The sequence below is a fragment of the Bombina bombina genome, chromosome 3 (assembly GCF_027579735.1).
Source record: "Bombina bombina isolate aBomBom1 chromosome 3, aBomBom1.pri, whole genome shotgun sequence".
NCBI lineage: Eukaryota > Metazoa > Chordata > Amphibia > Anura > Bombinatoridae > Bombina > Bombina bombina.
Window position 1 is genome coordinate 826,827,720 of NC_069501.1, and position 22,232 is coordinate 826,849,951.

At 40.0% G+C, this 22,232-nt stretch overlaps 2 protein-coding genes across 2 annotated transcripts in view; one reads left to right on the forward strand and one right to left on the reverse strand.

Moving 5' to 3' along the window:
- Window positions 1-21,887, reverse strand: part of COL4A2 (collagen type IV alpha 2 chain) — a 406,346-nt gene extending 384,459 nt beyond the window's left edge. Inside the window, exons 1-3 of the mRNA XM_053707783.1 lie at window positions 21,732-21,887; window positions 8,301-8,393; window positions 215-266 (exon numbers count right to left, since the gene is read on the reverse strand). Of these exons, the coding sequence (XP_053563758.1) occupies window positions 215-266; window positions 8,301-8,365 (117 nt within the window). The 5' untranslated portion in view covers window positions 8,366-8,393; window positions 21,732-21,887. The remainder of the gene's footprint in view (window positions 1-214; window positions 267-8,300; window positions 8,394-21,731) is intronic.
- An 85-nt stretch (window positions 21,888-21,972) lies between these two features.
- The window catches only part of COL4A1 (collagen type IV alpha 1 chain), a 364,281-nt gene continuing 364,021 nt past the window's right edge, over window positions 21,973-22,232 (forward strand). Inside the window, exon 1 of the mRNA XM_053707784.1 lies at window positions 21,973-22,197. Within this exon, the coding sequence (XP_053563759.1) occupies window positions 22,132-22,197 (66 nt within the window). The 5' untranslated portion in view covers window positions 21,973-22,131. The remainder of the gene's footprint in view (window positions 22,198-22,232) is intronic.

The window sequence follows — 22,232 nt, forward strand, 5'->3', positions numbered from 1 at the left end:
GAATGTCCTCTGGTTCTCATCAGCATGCAATAGATAATAGGAACCCAAAAAGGGTTGGTTTTGAGAAATCACCTCTGAATGCTCATTAAATGAAATGTGAAAATTACAACTATTTAGTTATTAAGTAACAATAATATTGAGAATCATTTTGAATGAGAATCAATTTAATTTTATCATACTCCACATTAATTGAGACAGGCATGAACATACTCACAGAATGAACGTTCTCAGCAAACAGGATTACCAGCAAAGCAAACACCAAGAACCTAAACAGAGAAAGATGTATGAAAAAACCTCTAAACTATACAAATAGAATATTAACTCAAAACAGTTTTGGGTAATGCTATTAGTATACAGAAATGTATAAAACATCTGTTAGATGGTCACTCACCCATTGCACAGTAGTTTACTATTTAATAGTCCAATTACATTAATTCTACTTTCCTTTTATTTGCTTTAAAGGGTCGATTTATCAAAGGCTTCACAAGCCTTTCGACCGAATACGACTGCAGGTTCTCACAAGAGAACCTTTCACCACCTCTAAAGTGGCGAATTTCAATCTCCCCGGTATAGTCCGACCGGAGAGATTGACAGCTCCTGCCCACGCGTGATTGGCTGTGCGCGGGCGGGATTGCACGTGAGCGCAAAATAGCACTCGTGTTCAATGCTGAATTCCGCCAGTGGAGGGGCGCGTATCGGAAATAGCAATCATTAAGGTTTCTAATGACATAATTACATCAAAATCAAAAGGCCACTTTTCACTGTTAATCCTTTTCAATCTGTCTTCAGCCTTTGACACTGTTGACCACCCTCTCTTGCTCTAAACCCTCCAATCCTTAGGCATCTGTGACACAGCCCTTTCATGGTACTCCTCCTACATGTTTAATCAGACCTTTAATATTTAACCGGACCTTTAATGTAGCCTTCTCTGGTGCATCCTATGACCTATTATCACTTTCTGTTGGGGTGCCACAAGGCTCATCCTTAGGTTCTTTAATAAAGTCCCACAGGTTTCAATATCATTTTTATGCTGATGATACCCAAATCTACCTCTCTGCACCAGACCTATCCTCTTCCATACTAACTCATGTCACTAACTGTCTTTCTAATATCCTGGATGTCCTCTCACTACATTAAGCTAAAACTTTCCAAAACTGAGCTCCTTATTCTCCCCCCCCCCCTTTCCAAAATCTCTACCCTCCAACTTTCTCTAACTGTTGATAATAACATTTTTACCCCAACCCCACATATCCAATGTCTTGGGGTCACACTTGACTCAGATCTCTCTTTCACTCCCCACATCCACTCACTGGTCAATTCCTGCCACCTCCACCTTAAAATATCTCCAATATTTGCCACTTCCTCACACAAGTCACAACTAAGAGGCCCATTTATCAAGCTCCGAATGGAGCTTGTGGGCACGTGTTTCTGGCGAGTCTTCAGACTCGCCAGAAACAGCAGCTATGAAGCAGCGGTCTAAAGACTGCTGCTCCATAACCCTGTCCGCCTGCTCTGAGCAGGCGGACAGGATTCGCCACATTTCAACCCAATCGAGTACGATCGGGTTGATTGACACCTCCCTGCTGGCAGCCGATTGGCCGCGAGTCTGCAGGGGGCGGCGTTGCACCAGCAGCTCTTGTGAGCTGCTGGTGCAATGCTGAATACGGAGAGCGTATTGCTCTCCGTATTCAGCGATGTTTGTCGGACCTGATCCGCACTTTCGGATCAGGTCCGACAGACATTTGATAAATAGGCCTCTAAGACTTTAATCCACTTTCTCATCATTTCCCGCCTTGACTATTGCAATTCCATCCTCTCCCTAGCTCCCGTCTATCTCTCTTAAAATCCATAATAAATGGCTCTGCCAGGCTGATCTTCCTTACACGTTACTTCTCTGCTTTACCTCTCTGCCAATTCCTTCACTGGCTTCCTCTTACCTACAGAATTGTCAGGTTTTTGCCTTTCTTACTGCCCCTTTAACTAATCTTCAGGATCTCCATAAATACCAGCCTCCCAGTTACCTCCTTGCTTGGTATTGTTCATTTTGCTACTGACTGAGCTGCACTCTGATTAGCTCTCCAGCTCCAGAGTATCACGCCTGTTTCAATTCACTGTGCCTGTCAGAACTTTACACAGCTCAATCCGGATCTGCCGCCTCTGTGACGTCACACGCCAAGCAGAGCGCCATACAGCTTCTCACTCTAAGCTAAACTGCTTCATCGGAGCTGACCTGCAAACACTGTTTTTCCTAAATCCTTTTACATCAGATTACCAGGTACTACAATACGCATTACTTGTATACTTATGTAATATTTGGCCATTACTTATTTTTCTATTTTTCGCATGAATCATGCTTTATATTGTTTTACTATTTTTCTCTGACATTTAGTTCACAGTCAGGTTGCTGTATCACTATCACCCTGTTAATGCTTGTGTAGCCTTACCTACCTGTGAGCTATTATTCTTAAATCAAATGCAAGTTGTGTCTGTTGTGCTTTTACACATTACTCTGGGGTAATGCTTATGTAACTGCTCTTTGTACACAATTTGCTACAACTACATAATATTTTGCTAAATCAGTGGCTGTGGTCCAATCCAATCTCTGTTTTGTTGCAGGCATATTTGTGAGCCTGACAGAAATACCAAGCCATAAAAAATAAAATGGACCCAACTGAAATGGCATCTCACATACAAACACTTACCACTAAAGTTGATCTCCTTACTGAAGGACTTAACACACTTAAGTTAGAAAATGACAACTTAGAAACGTACATTAAAGATGTTGTGGAGAGGAAACCCCCCCCACAAGAACCGCATATCAGCTATCCAGAACCCTTCTCTGGGGACAGAAAGGTCTTTAGAGAATTTAAAAACTCATGCTACCTATTGTTTACCCTTAAGCCTTTCACTTACCCCAACGATAGGGTAAAAGTTATGACCACAATTTCCTATCTCAGAGCTGAGCCCAGAGCATGGGCAAATACTTTCCTTGAACAGAATGATGATATCCTTAATTCTCTAGACTCCTTTTTCTCTGCTTTAGCACAAATTTATGAGGACCCCTTCAAACAACAAACTGCTGAAAATGCTATGAGGTCCCTAAAGCAGAGGAAAAGAGAGGTAGAGGATTACATAGCAGAATTCAAGAGGTGGGCCCCTGATACCCAGTGGAACAACTTGTCCCTTCGTAACCAATTTAGGCTAGGACTCTCTGAGGCCATTAAGGATGAGTTGTCACGCACTCAAATACCACCAACCCTAGAACAGCTCATAGACCTCAGCATTTGCATTGATAGGAGACTTAGGGAAAGACATCACGAAAGATCCTACCATGATTTACACCCTAGGCACAAACCTACACCAACTTCTGTCAATACATATTCTAAACCCCTACCGGAACCAATGGATATAGCCTTCTTGCGGGGACCCCTAAGTACTCAGGAGAAGCTAAGACGTAGGTCTCTGAACTTATGCATGTACTGTGCCGCAGATGATCATGGGGTAAAAGACTGTCCAAATCTTCCCCGTCAGAAAATGGGTAAGCAAAACACACCCTCTTGTTCTATTAAAACTGTACTAAAATCTAGCCATTACTGCAATATGCCTCTTGTATTACAGTGGGACCAAACACGAGTGAACGTTCAAGGGATTATTGACTCAGGAGCCGCCCTATCATACTTGGATGTGAATTTCTGTAACATAAATAAAATACCCCTTCTCAAGAAATTGTGTCCTGTTCCTTTAAGGGGTATAGATGGTGAACTTTTGTCCTCAGGACCTGTCTTATATGAAACCATTCCTATTCTCATGTCAACCCCCTGTAACCATAGGGAATTTGTTAAGTTTGATGTAATCACATCCCCTGATTTCCCTCTAATTTTAGGCTTAGAGTGGCTCAGGCAACATGACCCTTGTATCTCATGGTCCTCACTTACAATTCAATTTAACTCTACTTACTGTAAATCCACCTGTTATCCACACTTACTTCTACAGCCATCTACAGATTCTCACATATCTATTGTTCCCCCAGAATATCAGGAATTCTCTCATGTATTCAGTAAAACTGAATCTGAGAATCTCCCTCCACACAGACCGTATGACTGCCCTATAGATTTGCTTCCTGGAGCAGTCATACCCTGCGGACATATTTTTCCACTGTCTAAACCCGAGCTACAACACCTAAGAACATATCTTGATGATAACTTAAAAAAGGGTTTCATCAGACCCTCAACCTCTCCATCCGCCGCTGGAATCTTCTTTGTGAAAAACAAAGATGGTTCGCTCAGACCGATAGTCGACTACAGACAACTGAACAAAGTTACTGTAAAGAATCGCTACCCCTTACCCCTCATATCCGAATTAATAGAGCGTCTACAGGGATCCAAAATTTTTACCAAGCTGGATCTCCGTGGAGCTTATAATTTGATCAGAATGCGGGCAGGAGATGAATGGCTGACGGCATTCCGTACACGGTATGGGCTGTTTGAATATGTCGTCATGCCATTCGGTCTCTGCAATGCTCCTGCCACTTTCCAGCATCTGATCAACGACATTTTCAAAGATATTTTGGATTCCTTTGTAGTTATATATCTGGACGATATTCTCATTTTCTCCAAAACCCTAGCTGAACATAAGAATCATGTCCGCCAAGTTCTCACACGCCTACAAAGTAATTCATTATTTGTGAAAGCAGAAAAATGTATCTTCCATACCAACAGCATTCCCTTCCTAGGATACATTATATCTGAGAAAGGCATATGCATGGATAATAATAAAATCCAAGCAGTTCTGAACTGGCCAATTCCAACCACTAGGAAAGAGGTCCAAAGCTTCCTTGGATTCGCAAACTTTTATAGGAAGTTTATTAAGAACTATTCCATGCTCGCAAAACCTCTTACTAATTTAACCAAACAGAACATCAAATTTGCATGGACACCCCACGCACAAAATGCTTTCGACCATCTTAAAACAAGTTTCACTACAGCCCCAATACTCAGGTATCCTAACACAGAATTACCTTTTGTATTGGAAGTCGATGCTTCTGATTTCGCTCTCGGTGCAGTCTTGTCACAAAGAGATGCATTCCAACAACCTCTACATCCTGTCGCCTATTACTCCAGGACTCTAACAGACGCAGAGAGACAATACCCGATCGGAGAAAAAGAGCTTCTTGCAATCAAAGCAGCATTTGAACAATGGAGACACTTACTTGAAGGCTCCACTACACCCACCATAGTATATACTGATCACCGTAATTTACAATACCTCAAGACCACCAGAACCCTTTCAGCACGTCAAGTACGTTGGAATCTGTTTTTCTCTAGGTTCAACTACCTCATCACTTACCGGCCTGCCAATAAGAACGGAAAGGCAGATGCTCTATCACGTTTGCCAGGTATTGAACATCACTCCCCTACCCCTCAATTGGTTATCCCCAAGGAAAACATTCTTCTCTTCTCAGCTGACACTACTACATACCTACGGACTGAACAAACTAAAGACACAACATTACCTACTAACTTATTACTCAAAAATTCAGCTGGTCTCTACTGCTACCAGGGCAAGATATACATCCCACCATCACTTCGTAACCAGCTACTGAAATCTGCTCATGATTCACCCTTGGGGGGACACTGTGGCATAACTAAAACCAAGGAACTAATTATCAGATCCTATTGGTGGCCAACTATAACATCTGATGTGACCAGGTACATTAACTCCTGTTATGTTTGTACTACTACAAAGAGGATTAAAAGACCACCTTACGGCTTGTTACTATCTATTCCTACTCCTGATAAGCCATGGCAGCACATTGCTCTCGACTACATAGTGGATTTACCAAACTCTAGTAATTACACAACAATTCTAGTTGTAGTGGACTTATTCAGCAAAATGCTTCACCTGATTCCATATCACAAGTTACCTACTGCTGCTGAAACCATACAACTACTAATGACTAACGTATTTAAATTACATGGCTTGCCCTCTAACATCCTCACAGATCGTGGATCGCAATTTACCAGTGCCCTATGGACTGCCTTCTGCGAACAGTTCTGCATCGAGAAAAGATTATCTTCCTCATACCATCCACAGACTAACGGGCAAACTGAGCGCTGCAATCAGTGGGTGGAACAGTTTCTACGCTCTTATTGTCATACTGCGCAAAACACCTGGTCCCAATACCTTCATTATGCCGAATTTGTTTTCAACAACACTGTACATTCCACTACCAAACAGACTCCTTTCTATATTAATTATGGGTTCCACCCCAATTTTCAATTTCTCCCCGAAAAAATTCCTGATCACCCACATATTTCAGATCTCACTTCCTCCATTGTCACCAACTTTGCCACCATCAAACGAACCATTGATACTGCTAAAGTTGTGCAAAAGAGGTATTATGATCGAAAACATATTCCTCCTCCTGCTTATTCTGTTGGTGACCTTGTGTGGCTTTCCACCAAAAATCTACGTTTATGTACACCCTCAAGAAAACTCTCACCTCTGTTCATAGGTCCGTTTCCCATCCAGCGCATCATCAACTGTAATGCTGTCCGTCTCACACTACCCTCCATGCTCAAGATACACCCTACATTTCATGTATCTTTGCTTAAACCTTATAAACATCTACGTGATCATCCAACTGGACAATCCCTACCTCCGGTCTCTATTGACCCGAACATGGAGTATGAAGTAGAGAACATCCTGGATTCTAGAAGACGAAGAGGCATTCTACAGTACCTGATTAAATGGAAGGGATATTCCTCAGAACATAACTCCTGGGAACCATCATCCAACATATCAGCTCCTAGACTCATCTCCAGATTCCATCAACGCAACCCTGACCGTCCTACTTCTTGAGCACCGGAGTTGCTCTTAAGGGGGGGAGTCCTGTCAGGTTTTTGCCTTTCTTACTGCCCCTTTAACTAATCTTCAGGATCTCCATAAATACCAGCCTCCCAGTTACCTCCTTGCTTGGTATTGTTCATTTTGCTACTGACTGAGCTGCACTCTGATTAGCTCTCCAGCTCCAGAGTATCACGCCTGTTTCAATTCACTGTGCCTGTCAGAACTTTACACAGCTCAATCCGGATCTGCCGCCTCTGTGACGTCACACGCCAAGCAGAGCGCCATACAGCTTCTCACTCTAAGCTAAACTGCTTCATCGGAGCTGACCTGCAAACACTGTTTTTCCTAAATCCTTTTACATCAGATTACCAGGTACTACAATACGCATTTCTTGTATACTTATGTAATATTTGGCCATTACTTATTTTTCTATTTTTCGCATGAATCATGCTTTATATTGTTTTACTATTTTTCTCTGACATTTAGTTCACAGTCAGGTTGCTGTATCACTATCACCCTGTTAATGCTTGTGTAGCCTTACCTACCTGTGAGCTATTATTCTTAAATCAAATGCAAGTTGTGTCTGTTGTGCTTTTACACATTACTCTGGGGTAATGCTTATGTAACTGCTCTTTGTACACAATTTGCTACAACTACATAATATTTTGCTAAATCAGTGGCTGTGGTCCAATCCAATCTCTGTTTTGTTGCAGGCATATTTGTGAGCCTGACAAGAATAAACACAAAATCCTGACTCTGACATTAAAGGCTCTCAAGAACACTGCTTCCCCTATATCTCAGATCTCGTCTCCAGATACTCTATCTCCCGTCCCTTTCACTCCTTCTCTCTTCCTCTTTTGTTACCCCCTCACCTTCCCATCTACAAGACTTCTCTAAAATGGCCCCTATCTTGTTGAATTCTCTGCCTCGCTCCTCAAGACTCTCCCCTAGTTTTCAAACTTTCAAGCCCTCCTTAAAACTCTACTGTTCAGGGATGCACTAACATTTATTATCTTAGTCTCCTTTTTTTGTCATCCCCTTGAACCCCTTAGCATGTTAGCCTACGAGCCCAGCTGATTTACAACAGTTAAAATCTTGGCAGGGCCCTCTATCCTTTTGTCTCCTAGAAATTGTCACTGTGTATATTGGACCCATGTTTAGAACGCTGTGGAATCTATTGACGCTCTACAAATTACTGATAATAATTATAATACATATCCTACACTAGTGGGAGCTATCTGGTGATTTGTGCGTGCACACATTTGTCTCTTGTGATTGGCTGACTAGATATGTTCAGCTAGCTCTCGTAGTGCATTACTGTTTCTTCAGCAAAGGATATCAATGGAATGAAGCAGATTTGATAATAGAGGTAAATTGGAAGGTTGTTTAAAATTGTATGTATCTGAATCCTGAAAGAAAAAAAAAATCAGTATGTGATGCTCAGTGCTCACCTAGTAACAGACTGCAGTCTTAGCTGTGAAAATTCCCTCATTCTGATGTCTGTGAATCCCACCATTCTTAAGTATCAATTCTTTCAAGATAGCCTATCAAGAGAAGCAAAACAGTATTAAAGAAATGTTACCAAATATATAGTTTTTTTCCTTATAGCATTTGGGCAAAGTTAAAGGGACATTGCACTGTAAACTTTTCTTCCATTTAGGGCTAAATTATATGTGGAGTTCAAATTAGCACTCTTGCGTCAACGTTGCTAGATGGAGGCTACCCTATAGATATATACAGATATATATAGGGATATCTATTTAAAAACACTTATAACATATTCCCCTATGTGAAGAACATTGGAATGTGAAATATTTACAGTGCATACGCAGTTAAACACTTTATTAAATATAAATATTGCATAAATATTATTTTTCATGTTTTCAGCTACTTGACTGCAAATAGCTTTAATGCACTTATATACTGTATATGTATACATGTGTATTTATGTATTTATATGTGTGTGTGTCTTTCAATACATATATACACATATAAATACATAAATGCCTATGTACACATATATAAACAAACACACACACACATATATATATATATATATTTATATATATTTATATATACACATATATATATATACATATTTAGGCATGTGTGTGTATGCATCCCTTTGCATGCCTTTTTTTTCCAACACCTGATATCTTATATCTTTTATCCCTTATAACTTTTTTATGCAATATTTTTTTTAAATGATTTTTAACAGACATTGTTATTATGAGTGTAACAGCACTGTGCAATGTATTTTTTATTTGTTACATTTTAGTCAAGAGTAACAGTTAACCAGAGCTCTGAAGTCATGGTAACTCAATGCAGGTCAAATTCAATTGTGCTTAAAGTGAAGGTAAACTTTGGTGAATGAAAGCCCGCTTTTTAAAAATACTATTAATAACAGGGGTACTTTCATTCATCAAAGTTTACAAAGCAGCTGTTTTGATTAAAAACTTACCTTTTTTTCTTTTCACAGCCAGAGCAGCTTCCCCCTCCTGGAAATCCTCTCTTCACAGGTCAGCAATGACTAATCCGGCTTCCTCCAATCACAGCATGGCCTCAGGCAATGACTAGCCTGGGGGGAAAGCCGTAATTGGAGGAAGCCGGATTAGTCATTGCTGATGTGTGAAGAGAGGATCTCCATGTGGGGGAAGCTGCTCTGGCTGTGAAAAGAAAAAAAGGTAAGTTTTTAATCAAAACGGCTGCTTTGTAAACTTTGATGAATGAAAGTACCCCTGTTATTAATAGTATTTTTAAAAAACGGGCTTTCATTCACCAAAGTTTACCTTCACTTTAAGTGAACACGTTTACTTTCAACTTGTAATACTCACTACTTCCTAGGTGCTCAAAGAGCTGCAATATACCCCTTATTGGAACAGTTAGAGTGCCATTTCTAATCTAACCCTTACTGAGTTCCTCATGATCCATTAGAGATGAGTTTGATTTGGTAGATATAACCTATACATGGCACAATAATTCTCATTATTGGGACACAGTCATACCTGGTTACTTTTTGCTTAAAAAGAACAGAGTAGGAAATGATCAATGTGATTCATTTGTTGTGATGGGCAAACAAATGTGCAGCAAACATCATTTGCACATAGAGGTTGCTTGTGAACACATTTATATATGTAATACAATGTACTAATTTCCTATTGTAGTACTTGTATTCGAAAATGAACCTATTAATAGTTATTACTGCATAAAAAGCATACATGTAACATGCATGCACTCTCATTCAAACACTGTGCCTGCTCATTTATCCAGCGGTAACGAGTATTGTGTCTGAAGTGATGCATGCGTATCACTGCAAAAGATGAGTATGTTGCAAAATGGAGATACATTATTTTGTCCACCTTTCCCGTGACTTAACTTAACGAATTGTATGCTTTCCAAACCCTGGGAAAATTTAAAATTTATACTCAGGACCTCACAAGACTAACGCCTAGATTTAGAGTTCTGCGTTAGCCGTCAAAAGCAGAGTTAAGGGCTCCTAACGCTGCTTTTTACTGCCCGCTGGTATTTAGAGTCAGTCAGGAAAGGGTCTAACGCTCACTTTCCAGCCGCAACTTTTCCATACCGCAGATCCCCTTACGCCAACTGCGTATCCTATATTTTCAATGGGATCTTCCTAACGCCGGTATTTAGAGTCTTGGCTGAAGTGAGCGTTAGAACTCTAACGACAAGACTCCAGCCACAGAAAAAAGTCAGGTGTTAAGCGCTTTATGGGCTAACGCCGGAATATAAAGCTCTTAACTACTGTGCTCTAAAGTACACTAACACCCATAAACGACCTATGTACCCCTGAACCGAGGCCCCCCCACATTGCCGCCACTCTAATAAAATTTTTTAACCCCTAATCTGCCGACCGGACACCGCCGCCACCTACATTATCCCTATGTACCCCTAATCTGCTGCCCCTAACACCGCCGACACCTACATAATATTAATTAACCCCTAATCTGCCCCCCCAACGTCGCCTCTACCTTACCTACACTTATTAACCCCTAATCTGCCGACCGGACCTCGCCGCCACTATAATAAATGTATTAACCCCTAAACCGCCTCACGCCCGCCTGGCAAACCCTATAATAAATTTTATTAACCCCTAATCTGCCCTCCCTAACATCGCCGCCACCTAACTTCAAGTATTAACACCTAATCTGCCGACCGGACCTCACCGCTACTATAATAAATGTATTAACCCCTAAAGCTAAGTCTAACCCTAACCCTAACACCCCCCTAAGTTAAATATAATTTAAATCTAACTAAATAAATTATTTCTTATTAAATAAATTAATCCTATTTAAAGCTAAATACTTACCTGTAAAATAAACCCTAATATAGCTACAATATAACGAATAATTATATTGTAGCTATTTTAGGATTTATATTTATTTTACAGGCAACTTTGTATTTATTTTAACTAGGTACAATAGCTATTAAATAGTTATTTACTATTTAATAGCTACCTAGTTAAAATAATTACAAAATTACCTGTAAAATAAATCCTAACCTAAGTTACAATTAAACCTAACACTACACTATCAATAAATTAATTAAATAAACTAACTACAATTACCTACAATTAAATCAACTAAACTAAATTACAAAAAACAAACAAACACTAAATTACAAAAAACAAACAAACACTAAATTACAAAAAATAAAAAAAGATTACAAGAATTTTAAACTAATTACACCTACTCTAAGCCCCCTAAAAAAATAACAAAGCCCCCCAAAATAAAAAATGCCCTACCCTATTCTAAAATAAAAAGTTAACAGCTCTATTACCTTACCAGCCCTTAAAAGGGCTTTTTGCGGGGCATGCCCCAAAGAAATCAGCTCTTTTGCCTGTAAAAAAAACCATACAATACCCCCCCAACATTACAACCCACCACCTACATACCCCTAATCTAACCCACCCAAACCCCCCTTAAAAAACCTAACACTAAGCCCCTGAAGATCTCCCTACCTTGTATTCACCCAGCCGGGTATCACCGATCCGTCCAGAAGAGGTTCCGAAGTCTTCATCCTATCCGGCAAGAAGAGGTCCTCCACAGGGTCCGAAGTCTTCATCCTATCTGGCAAGAAGAGGTCCTCCAGAGGGTCCAAAGTCTTCAGCCAGGCGGCATCTTCTATCTTCTTCCATCCAGAGCGGAGCGGGTCCATCTTGAAGCAGCCGACGCGGAGCCATCCTTCCTCACCGACGGACTAACGACGAATGAAGGTTCCTTTAAATGACGTCATCCAAGATGGCGTCCCTCGAATTCCGATTGGCTGATAGGATTCTATCAGCCAATCGGAATTAAGGTAGGAAAAATCTGATTGGCTGATTGAATCAGCCAATCAGATTCAAGTTCAATCCGATTGGCTGATTGGATCAGCCAATCAGATTGAGCTTGCATTCTATTGGCTGTTCCGATCATTGAACTTGAATCTGATTGGCTGATTCAATCAGCCAATCAGATTTTTCCTACCTTAATTCCGATTGGCTGATAGAATCCTATCAGCCAATCGGAATTCGAGGGACGCCATCTTGGATGACGTCATTTAAAGGAACCTTCATTCGTCGTTAGTCCATCGGTGAGGAAGGATGGCTCTGCATCGGCTGCTTCAAGATGGACCCACTCCGCTCCGGATGGAAGAAGATAGAAGATGCCGCCTGGATGAAGACTTTGGACCCTCTGGAGGACCTCTTCTCTCCGGATAGGATGAAGACTTCGGACCCTCTGGAGGACGGATCGGTGATACCCGGCTGGGTGAATACAAGGTAGGGAGATCTTCAGGGGCTTAGTGTTAGGTTTTTTAAGGGAGGTTTGGGTGGGTTAGATTAGGGGTATGTGGGTGGTGGGTTGTAATGTTGGGGGGGTATTGTATGGTTTTTTTTACAAGCAAAAGAGCTGATTTCTTTGGGGCATGCCCCGCAAAAAGCCCTTTTAAAGGCTGGTAAGGTAATAGAGCTGTTAATTTTTATTTTAGAATAGGGTAGGGTATTTTTTATTTTGGGGGCTTTGTTATTTTTTTAGGGAGCTTAGAGTAGGTGTAATTAGTTTAAAATTCTTGTAATCTTTTTTTATTTTTTGTAATTTAGGGTTTGTTTTTTTTGTAATTTAGTGTTTGTTTTTTTTTTTAATGTAGTTTAGTTGATTTAATTGTAGGTAATTGTAGGTAGTTTATTTAATTAATTTATTGATAGTGTAGGGTTAGGTTTAATTGGTTAGGATTTATTTTACAGGTAATTTTGTAATTATTTTAACTAGGTAGCTATTAAATAGTTAATAACTATTTAATAGCTATTGTACCTAGTTAAAATAAATATAAAGTTGCCTGTAAAATAAATATAAATCCTAAAATAGCTACAATATAATTATTCGTTATATTGTAGCTATATTAGGGTTTATTTTACAGGTAAGTATTTAGCTTTAAATAGGATTAATTTATATAATAAGAAATAATTTATTTCGTTAGATTTAAATTATATTTAATTTAGGGGGGTGTTAGGGTTAGGGTTAGACTTAGCTTTAGGGGTTAATACATTTATTATAGTAGCGTGAGGTCCGGTCGGCAGATTAGGGGTTAATACTTGAAGTTAGGTGGCGGCGATGTTAGGGAGGGCAGATAAGGGGTTAATAAAATTTATTATAGGGTTTGCGGGAGTGAGGCGGTTTAGGGGTTAATACATTTATTATAGTGGCAGCGAGGTCCGGTCGGCAGATTAGGGGTTAATAAGTGTAGGTAAGGTAGCGGCGACGTTGGGGGGGCAGATTAGGGGTTAATACATATAATGTAGGTGTCGGCGACATTGGGGGCAGCAGATTAGGGGTTCATAGGGATAACGTAGTTTGCGGCGGTGTCCGGAGCAGCAGATTAGGGGTTAATAATATAATGCAGGTGTTAGCGATAGCGGGGGTGGCAGATTAGGGGTTAATAAGTGTAAGGTTAGGGGTGTTTAGACTCGGGGTTCATGTTAGGGTGTTAGGTGAAGACTTAGAAACAATGGGGCTGCGTTAGGAGCTGAACGCTGCTTTTTTGCAGTTTTTTGCAGGTGTTAGGGTTTTTTTCAGCTCAAACTGCCCCATTGTTTCCTATGGGGGAATCGTGCACGAGCACATTTTTCAAGCTGGCCGTTACCGTAAGCAACGCTGGTATTTAGAGTTGAAGTGGCGGTAAATTATGCTCTACGCTCCCGTTTTGGAGCCTAACGCAGCCCTTCCGAGAACTCTAAATACCAGCGTTATTTAAAAGGTGCGGGGAAAAAAAATATGCGTAGCTAACGCACCCCTTTGGCCGCAAAACTCTAAATCTAGGTGTAAGTCAGTTACATTTTACACAGTGATAGGCTGGTAATTATTAGCTCATATATAAATATACTATATATTCCTAATTTGCTTCAGGAGGAAATAAAAGGCTTTTAAAGGAGTAAGTCCAGGGCCTGAAAAACAAAGCACTTAAAACATTTTCAATTTAACGTCTGATATTATTTAAAAATATAATGAAAAATGTGATTAATGAAAGATTAAAATTCAAGCTCTACAATAACATTCCTGAAGAACAAAAAGAACCTTCTTTTAACCCTTTACCCCAAATGGATGTATATCTGTCATGTGGTACATACCTCATCGTACTACATAATGTAGATCTTTGCTTTTTGTGGGTTTCCAGCATCTGCCTTCATATGGTAATTAAGCATAATCAGTGCTCTGTTATCATATGAAGCCAGACTGCAAGATCATTACAGACAGTGATGCTATCTGTGTCACTAACTTTAACGATCATTCATTGGTGCCGGTGAGAGGTGTGAAAGGGGAAGGCACGTTTAGTGGCAGAAGGGGGATGGAGGGACCCTACACTATGGCAAATATGTATTGAAAGAAGAGGAAGGGATGGGTTGCTACACTACAGAAAAAGGGGGGATTAGGGGGTTGTCCCTACATAATGATCAAAAGGTGGTGGGAGAGGGAACGGGAACCCTTAACTACAGAAAAAAACATAATAAATTAATGTATTAAATAACTAAAAAAAAAAATACATATAAACTGGGTACAGCCAGATGCCTGCCAGTACCTAAGGTAGCTGCCAATAATGGGAGGGTAAGAGAACTATTTGGGAGGTATCAAGAAAATTTAGAGGGTTGAGGAGGGATCCCTACACTGCAGAATCAAAGAAGACGCTCTAAACTGCTTACTGGTAGACTGTCTAGCAGTACCTAAAATGGTGGTGAGGAGTGTGGGTGAAGGGAGGAAGAGACCTGTTTGGGAGGGATCAGGTAGAAGGGATAAGGTGGTGGGAGGTGTCAGGTGGGGTTAATTCCTACACTAGACAAAATATTAAAGTAACACTGAGCCCAATTTTTTTATTTTGTGATTCAGATAGAGCATGGAATTTTAAGCAACTTTCTAATTTACTCCTAATATCAATTTTTCTTCGTTCTCTTGCTATCTTTATTTGAAAAAGAAGGCATCTAAGCTATTTGTTTTGTTCAGAACCCTGGAAAGCACTTGTTCATTGGTGGATGAATTTATCCACCAGTCAGCATGAACAACCCAGGTTGTTCACCAAAAATGGGCCGTCATCTAAACTTACATTATTGCATTTCAAATAAAGATACCAAGAGAATGAAGAACATTTGATAATAGGAGTAAATTAGAAAGTTGCTTAAAATTGCATGCTCTATCTGAATCGCGAAAGAAAACAATTGGGTTCAGTGTCCCTTTAAACTTACAAGATGATTAACCCCTTCACTGCTGGGAATTTCAGAAGTGTGGTGCACAGCTGCAATTAGTGGTCTTCTAATTACCAAAAGGCAATGGAAAAGAGGATCCCAGAGAACCTTTTACAACCATTTGTGTTATGAGTACACAATGCAGTATGTAATTTCAGTGAAAAACTCAAGGCGTGTGCAATTTGTTTTTAATTTATTGCATTTGGCAGTGAAATAGTGATATGAAATATACCAAAATAGGCCTAGATCAATACCTTGGGTTGTCTACTTAAACAAATTTATAGTTTTGAGGTAAATAAAAACAAACAAAAAACAAACAAACAAAAAAAGGCTATATTTCTGTTTAAATGGAGATACCAAAATGCTAAAAAATAATCTGGTATTTTAGGCACGCTTTTCTCTGAAATTGCAGGCAGTAAAGGGGTTAAAAATACATACCCGGGGGCGTGGCTAAGAAGAGGCCATGATCGGTCGCTTTTTATGAAGCTCCTGAGGCTTTCACTCTAATCTATAAATTTCAGAGATTATATGGATCTTGTTTTATCCTTAACCTACAGCAATCTACTATTTCTCTCTTTGCACTCCTGAACGGAATCAAGACGAGTAAATAATATCGCCCAGGACCTGAATTAGCCAGTATCAACTTAGGGCCGCTACCCACACTTGAGCCTGCACAATCTCCTTCAGCCTAATCAAGCTCTGCAGCTTTATTCTAGAAAACCTAGGCGTGTAGAATAATCTTATTCTCAAACTGATATATTCCCCTCTGAGATACAGACGCATCTAGGATTCTTACTTTTTACGACAAATCGAGTAAGGAAGCGGCCTATCATTCATTATCTAACCCCCCCCCCCCCCCGGCCTTCCAGGTATAACGGGCCTGTTTATATACTGACCCACAGGATGGAGGACTGTCAACTGACTATGGAAGCTTTGCTCTTTGATCTAGGGAGAAAGATGGACATTGAATTCGCAGAACTCACAGCTTGTCTTAAAGAGGCCTGCTCCAAAGATGGCGCCCGACCGCCACGAGCTACACATGTGGTCATTAACCCAGATGTTCATCATTTACCTGCACACCAGATCTCAACTAGGTTACAAGAAGTGCCTGGGCAGTCTCCGGATGTCACCATAGCAGCAATCTTTGTACACAGTCCTGAAGCACCCACCGCGGTTCATCTACATGACTCCGATGCAACCCCACAAAACCACGTCAGTTTGCATGCCGCTTGGATCCCAGAGATGGTGTGCCTGCCTCACCCTCAGCTACCTATCTCTAAATCAACTCCTTATGGGGAACTAACTATTTTCCACTTACCTCCGGTGTCCCGGTCGGGGGATGCGGCCGGCTCCTGCTTGGGGCATCCGGGGATTTTTCTGAATTGTCTTGCCCCAAATGGGAGGTCAGAGTCCTTAATACTTTGCCAGTACTGATCTTTTCTGGACTTTAATATTTGCACTGATTTATAACATAATACATCCTTTTTATCTGCTGGTTGTGGGCTTGGCGTGTACCTGCTAAGTGGCTGAGAGGTAGCTAGCCTTTTTACATGAATATACACATCTTTATTTGAGTTCTGTATATGGGGATGCCTTTAGCAAGGATTTATTCCTTTTTCTTCTCAAACGCTGATTGTTTAGATTGAACGCATATCAATAATGAGATGGCACCTATAGATAGCATATTCTAGCATGTTTTAATTAGGCACCTAGCTATAGTGTTTTGATTTAACTCCCAGTGCTAACTCTTAGTTGCTTTTACACTAATCTTTTGCCTACCTTTAGCTAACAGATACTCTCCTTTTAAGGCATTTTCTAATAACTTAGATAAAATAGATTTTAATCACCCATCATACCTCATCTTTTGTTAAATTTACCATGCCTTTAGCTTTACACATTGGGTGTATGAACAGCTTATACCTTAGACTTGTGTGTATAAAATTGTGATATGTTGGAGGTGCAAGATGCTTATATACTGTAATCTGCTGCGATGTTGTTTTCCAAAGCCTGCTAATTATGTTCTTTCCCTGTACTATAATATGCAACTTCCCTTAGACAGATTTTATATCCTCCAGAGTTATATTAGTTTATTTACCTTTCTAGCTCAGTGATTTCCCTATTAAACCTACTTTTTACCTTCCTAGTCAGTCAGGGACCTTAGTGCACACGCATCCTTTATGACAGATCCTTACCAGTAAGTACTCCATCCTGTCTTTGAAATAAGTGTTTAAAGGTCCAATCCCCTTCCCTATCTTCTTATCGAGCAGCTCTTGTCTGCTGATCATCCCTCCCCCTTTTTTTTCATATATCTGGTCCAAGAGTGACCAATTCAAAATCTAATTTCCTCCTTATAGTGTAATCTAGGTTTCGCAGGTCCAAGAGTGACCTCTTTTATCAATGAGGAATTAACTATAGACATAATACAAAATAGAGGTTCAAAATGCTAATTCATAAAAATATTCCATGTGGTTTTCTGTTTGTTCAAAGCTAATTGTAAGAGTTATTGTCTCATGATTCACTGTGTTTTATGTTGTTCCAATTGATGTTGTATAATGCGCACAACCTCAATAAAAAATTGTTTAAAAAAAAAAAAATACATACCCACACATATACATACAAACGCACACAAACGCACACATACAGATGCACACACACGTTTACACTCACATGCACATATACCAGACATCCCAACCTGCAAAAACTCATTTCAGGGAGGTGGCTTCACCCGCTACTGCACCGCCACCCTCCCCCTCCCAGTTATATATTGGACACCTTGAAACCTTAAATAAGATAGAGACTTTTCCCACTAAAGTCACATTAAAAAAAGTAGCTTTATTTCACAACCACATACAACAAACCTATTTTCCAGTGATCGTACGCTTGTTGAATGCTTAAATATTTTAGGATACGAAGTTTAATTACGTGCAGTAAATAAGGTAGTATTTGTGTTTTGTTGAATTTAAATCAGTGGGGGCTTTTTGGTTACTGATGCATGTCCCAGGCAGCAACTAAAGTCATTCCTTAAAGAAACACTTTTCCGGATTTGGGCCACATTGGATCATGGTACTTGGAGTTTCAGGGAGATTGCATTCCATTTGCTGGCATCAGGGAGTTGCTATTACAATCAGGGAGAGTTGGGATGTCTGATATACACACAGATAAAGCAGATACTGAAATTGCTAACACTTTCAGACACATAATAATTAGATAACAAGTGATCCAGATTTGCTCAAGCGAGTTTACAAAAATTATGAATATGGTGATAGTAAAGAACTAGATAGATGCTTAGTTATGCCATTTTTTATGTCATTTATGAGATGCAGTGTCGATAATGCATCAGTGTTCCCTCTCAATTCTGCTTTATCATGCACACACCATAGGGTCTGGTTAGACGCCCCTAGTGTCAGTTGTCAGGAAATGTTACCTCTTGTCATTGACAATAGTAATGCTGATTATTAAAACACAGGTTCCTTTTTTTAGAGATATTTTGTTTATTTGTAGTATTTTTAAATATGTGCTGAACCTGAGCTTTTACCGTGCAGAGGCTTTAGAGAGAAGAAGGTGGGCGGTGCAGGCAGTAATGCCAGCTGTATAGAAGCTACTGTGGGTCATAGCCAGGTGAGTGCAAATGCAATGTGAGCTAGTATGGCCTTGAATATGAATGTTATTTATTTTTATGTTTCTTTTATTGCCGCGTCACGTGGACAGAGCACATAAAGACCCCAAGAGAGAAATCTGCATCTCTTCTAATCTCTAGCAGCCTGCAGTGCATGAGTGCACGGAACAACTTTCATCCACCTAAGCCTTCTGTTTCTCTTTACCAGTAGCAGACTAAGTATAGTAAGAGAGAAAAAAATTCCACAACTTTTAACCCATGACTAAATGAGAGGGCAGTATTAGTATTGCAGATCTTTCTGATAACCATGGGGATGCGGTTAATTGCTCTCCAAATTCTAGCTACCGGAGGGACAGTAGGCTATGTGGGAGGGGCTGTTGCAATGCAAAGTACTTCATTGTTTTATAATCGGACGGTGTGTCTGCTCTGCTCTCGTCTTCTAACATGTGCACAATACATTTCAATATATAAAATATACTAATTTATAATCGTATAGTTTTAACTCTGGAGTTGTTAATGTATACAATTGTTTGAATAGTTAATACAAGAGGTGTTTAGGTTAGCTCATATAGTGTGTGTTTATAATTTGTGTATATATGTATGTATATAAAAAGTAGCATCATTTTACAAGACAGTTTAGACTTTTTTTTTTTTTTAGTAGCAACATTTTAGTTAAGACCAGTTTTTTTCATTTCATAGAAATTCATATACACTGTATGCTAATAGGATCATGATCCATATTCAGTCTATCAGTGACATGTCAATTTAGTAATGGTTATCTAATCTTGTCTCTTGAGTGGGGACTTGTGTTATATATATGTTACTCTGTGCGTGCAAACAGTGCTGAATTAATTTATACATTGCTCTGTGTGCAAACACTGCTGTATAAATGTATACATTGCTCAGTCTGTAGTACCTGCAAGCAGTGCTGTATAGATGAATCCATTGCTCTGTGCATGCAAACAGGGCTGTATAAATGTATACATTGCTCTTTACTTGCAAGCAGTGCTGTATTAATGTATCCGTTGCTCTGTGCATGCAAACAGGGCTGTATAAATGTATAAATTGCTCTTTACTTGCAAGCAGTGCTGTATTAATGTATCCATTGCTCTGTGCATGCAAACAGTGCTGAATAAATGTATAAATTGCTCTTTACTTGCAAGCAGTGCTGTATTAATGTATCAATTGCTCTGTGCATGCAAACAGTGCTGAATAAATGTATAAATTGCTCTTTACTTGCAAGCAGTGCTGTATTAATGTATCCATTGCTCTGTGCATGCAAACAGTGCTGAATAAATGTATACATTGCTCTTTACTTGCAAGCAGTGCTGTATTAATGTATCAATTGCTCTGTGCATGCAAACAGGGCTGTATAAATGTATACATTGCTCTTTACTTGCAAGCAGTGCTGTATTAATGTATCCATTGCTCTTTGCATGCAAACAGTGCTGAATAAATGTATACATTGCTCTGTGCATGCAAATAGTGCTAAATAAATGTATACATTGCTCTGTACGTGCAAGCAGTGCTGAATAAATGTATACATTGCTCTGTACGTGCAAGCAATGCTTAATAAATGTATACATTGCTCTGTACGTGCAAGCAGTGCAGAATAAATGTATACATTGCTCTGTAGATGCAAGGAGTGCTGAATAAATGTATACATTGCTCTGTAGATGCAAGCAGTGCTGAATAAATAAATACATTTCTCTGGGTGTGCACTACACTGCTCTGTGCATGCAAACAGTGCTAAATAAATGTATACATTGCTCTGTACATGCAAGCAGTGCTGAATAAATGTATACATTGCTCTGTACGTGCAAGCAGTGCTGAATAAATGTATACATTGCTCTGTAGATGCAAGGAGTGCTGAATAAATGTATACATTGCTCTGTAGATGCAAGGAGTGCTGAATAAACGTATACATTGCTCTGTAGCTGCAAGCAGTGCTGAATAAATGTATACATTGCTCTGTAGATGCAAGGAGTGCTGAATAAACGTATGCATTGCTCTGTAGCTGCAAGCAGTGCTGAATAAATAAATACATTGCTCTGGGTGTGCACTACACTGCTCTATGCTTGCAAATAGTGCTGAATAAATATATACATTGCACTGTGCGTGCAAATAGTGCTGAGTTAATTTACACATTGCTCTGTGCATGCAAATAGTGCTGAATAAATGTATACATTGCAGTGTGCATGCAAATAGTGCTGAATAAATATATTCATTGCTCTGCGCATGCAAACATTGCTTAATAAATGTATACATTCCTCTCTACATGCAAAGAGTGCTGAGTTAATTTACACATTGCTCTGTGTATGCAAACTGTGCTGTATTAAACTATACACTGCTCTGTGTGTGCAAACAATGTTGCAGTCAAGCAATAAGTTGGGGTCATCAAATATACCTCTGGGCTGAAGCCCCTAGTCTTTGTGCCACCTAGCAGCACCCCTGTGTCAATGACAACCATCATTAAAGTAATATATACTTATAATTGTATATTCATCTTCCCGGCATTCCACTGTCCCCATCACTTACCAGTACTGTGGGTTAGGGTACTGCTTTCATCTCTGAGTGAGGATCAGTCCTTTTGTTGTAGGCAGGAGGTATCCCAGCACCTCAGAGACCACCAGCAGCCGAGAGCTGTGTGTATGCTGTGGGTTTGTGCAGCTATGTGCACAAGTAAACTGCTCATTAAAGTGAAGGTCCTGTATCTGGAGGGTGGGGAACATCACAAACAGGGGGAGGGGAGTTAGCTGCAACAAGCTCACAACCCATTCTTGATAGCTCACTTTAACTTGAGCAGAGCTCTTGAGGAGAGGGAACTCTGAGGAGATGCTGCTAACTCTCTCACTGCATCCAGAGTATCAGTAGAAGAGACTACAAACTGCTCCAACGTGTGTCTGTGACTGGCAACAACTACTCCTGGCTCTGGACCATGAGCTGGGAACTGCTGGCTGCGCTGTTCCTCCTGCAGGGGCTAATCTCATGTACCGAGTCTGCGGTGAGTGACCCAAGCACAACATCCACTCAGTCCAG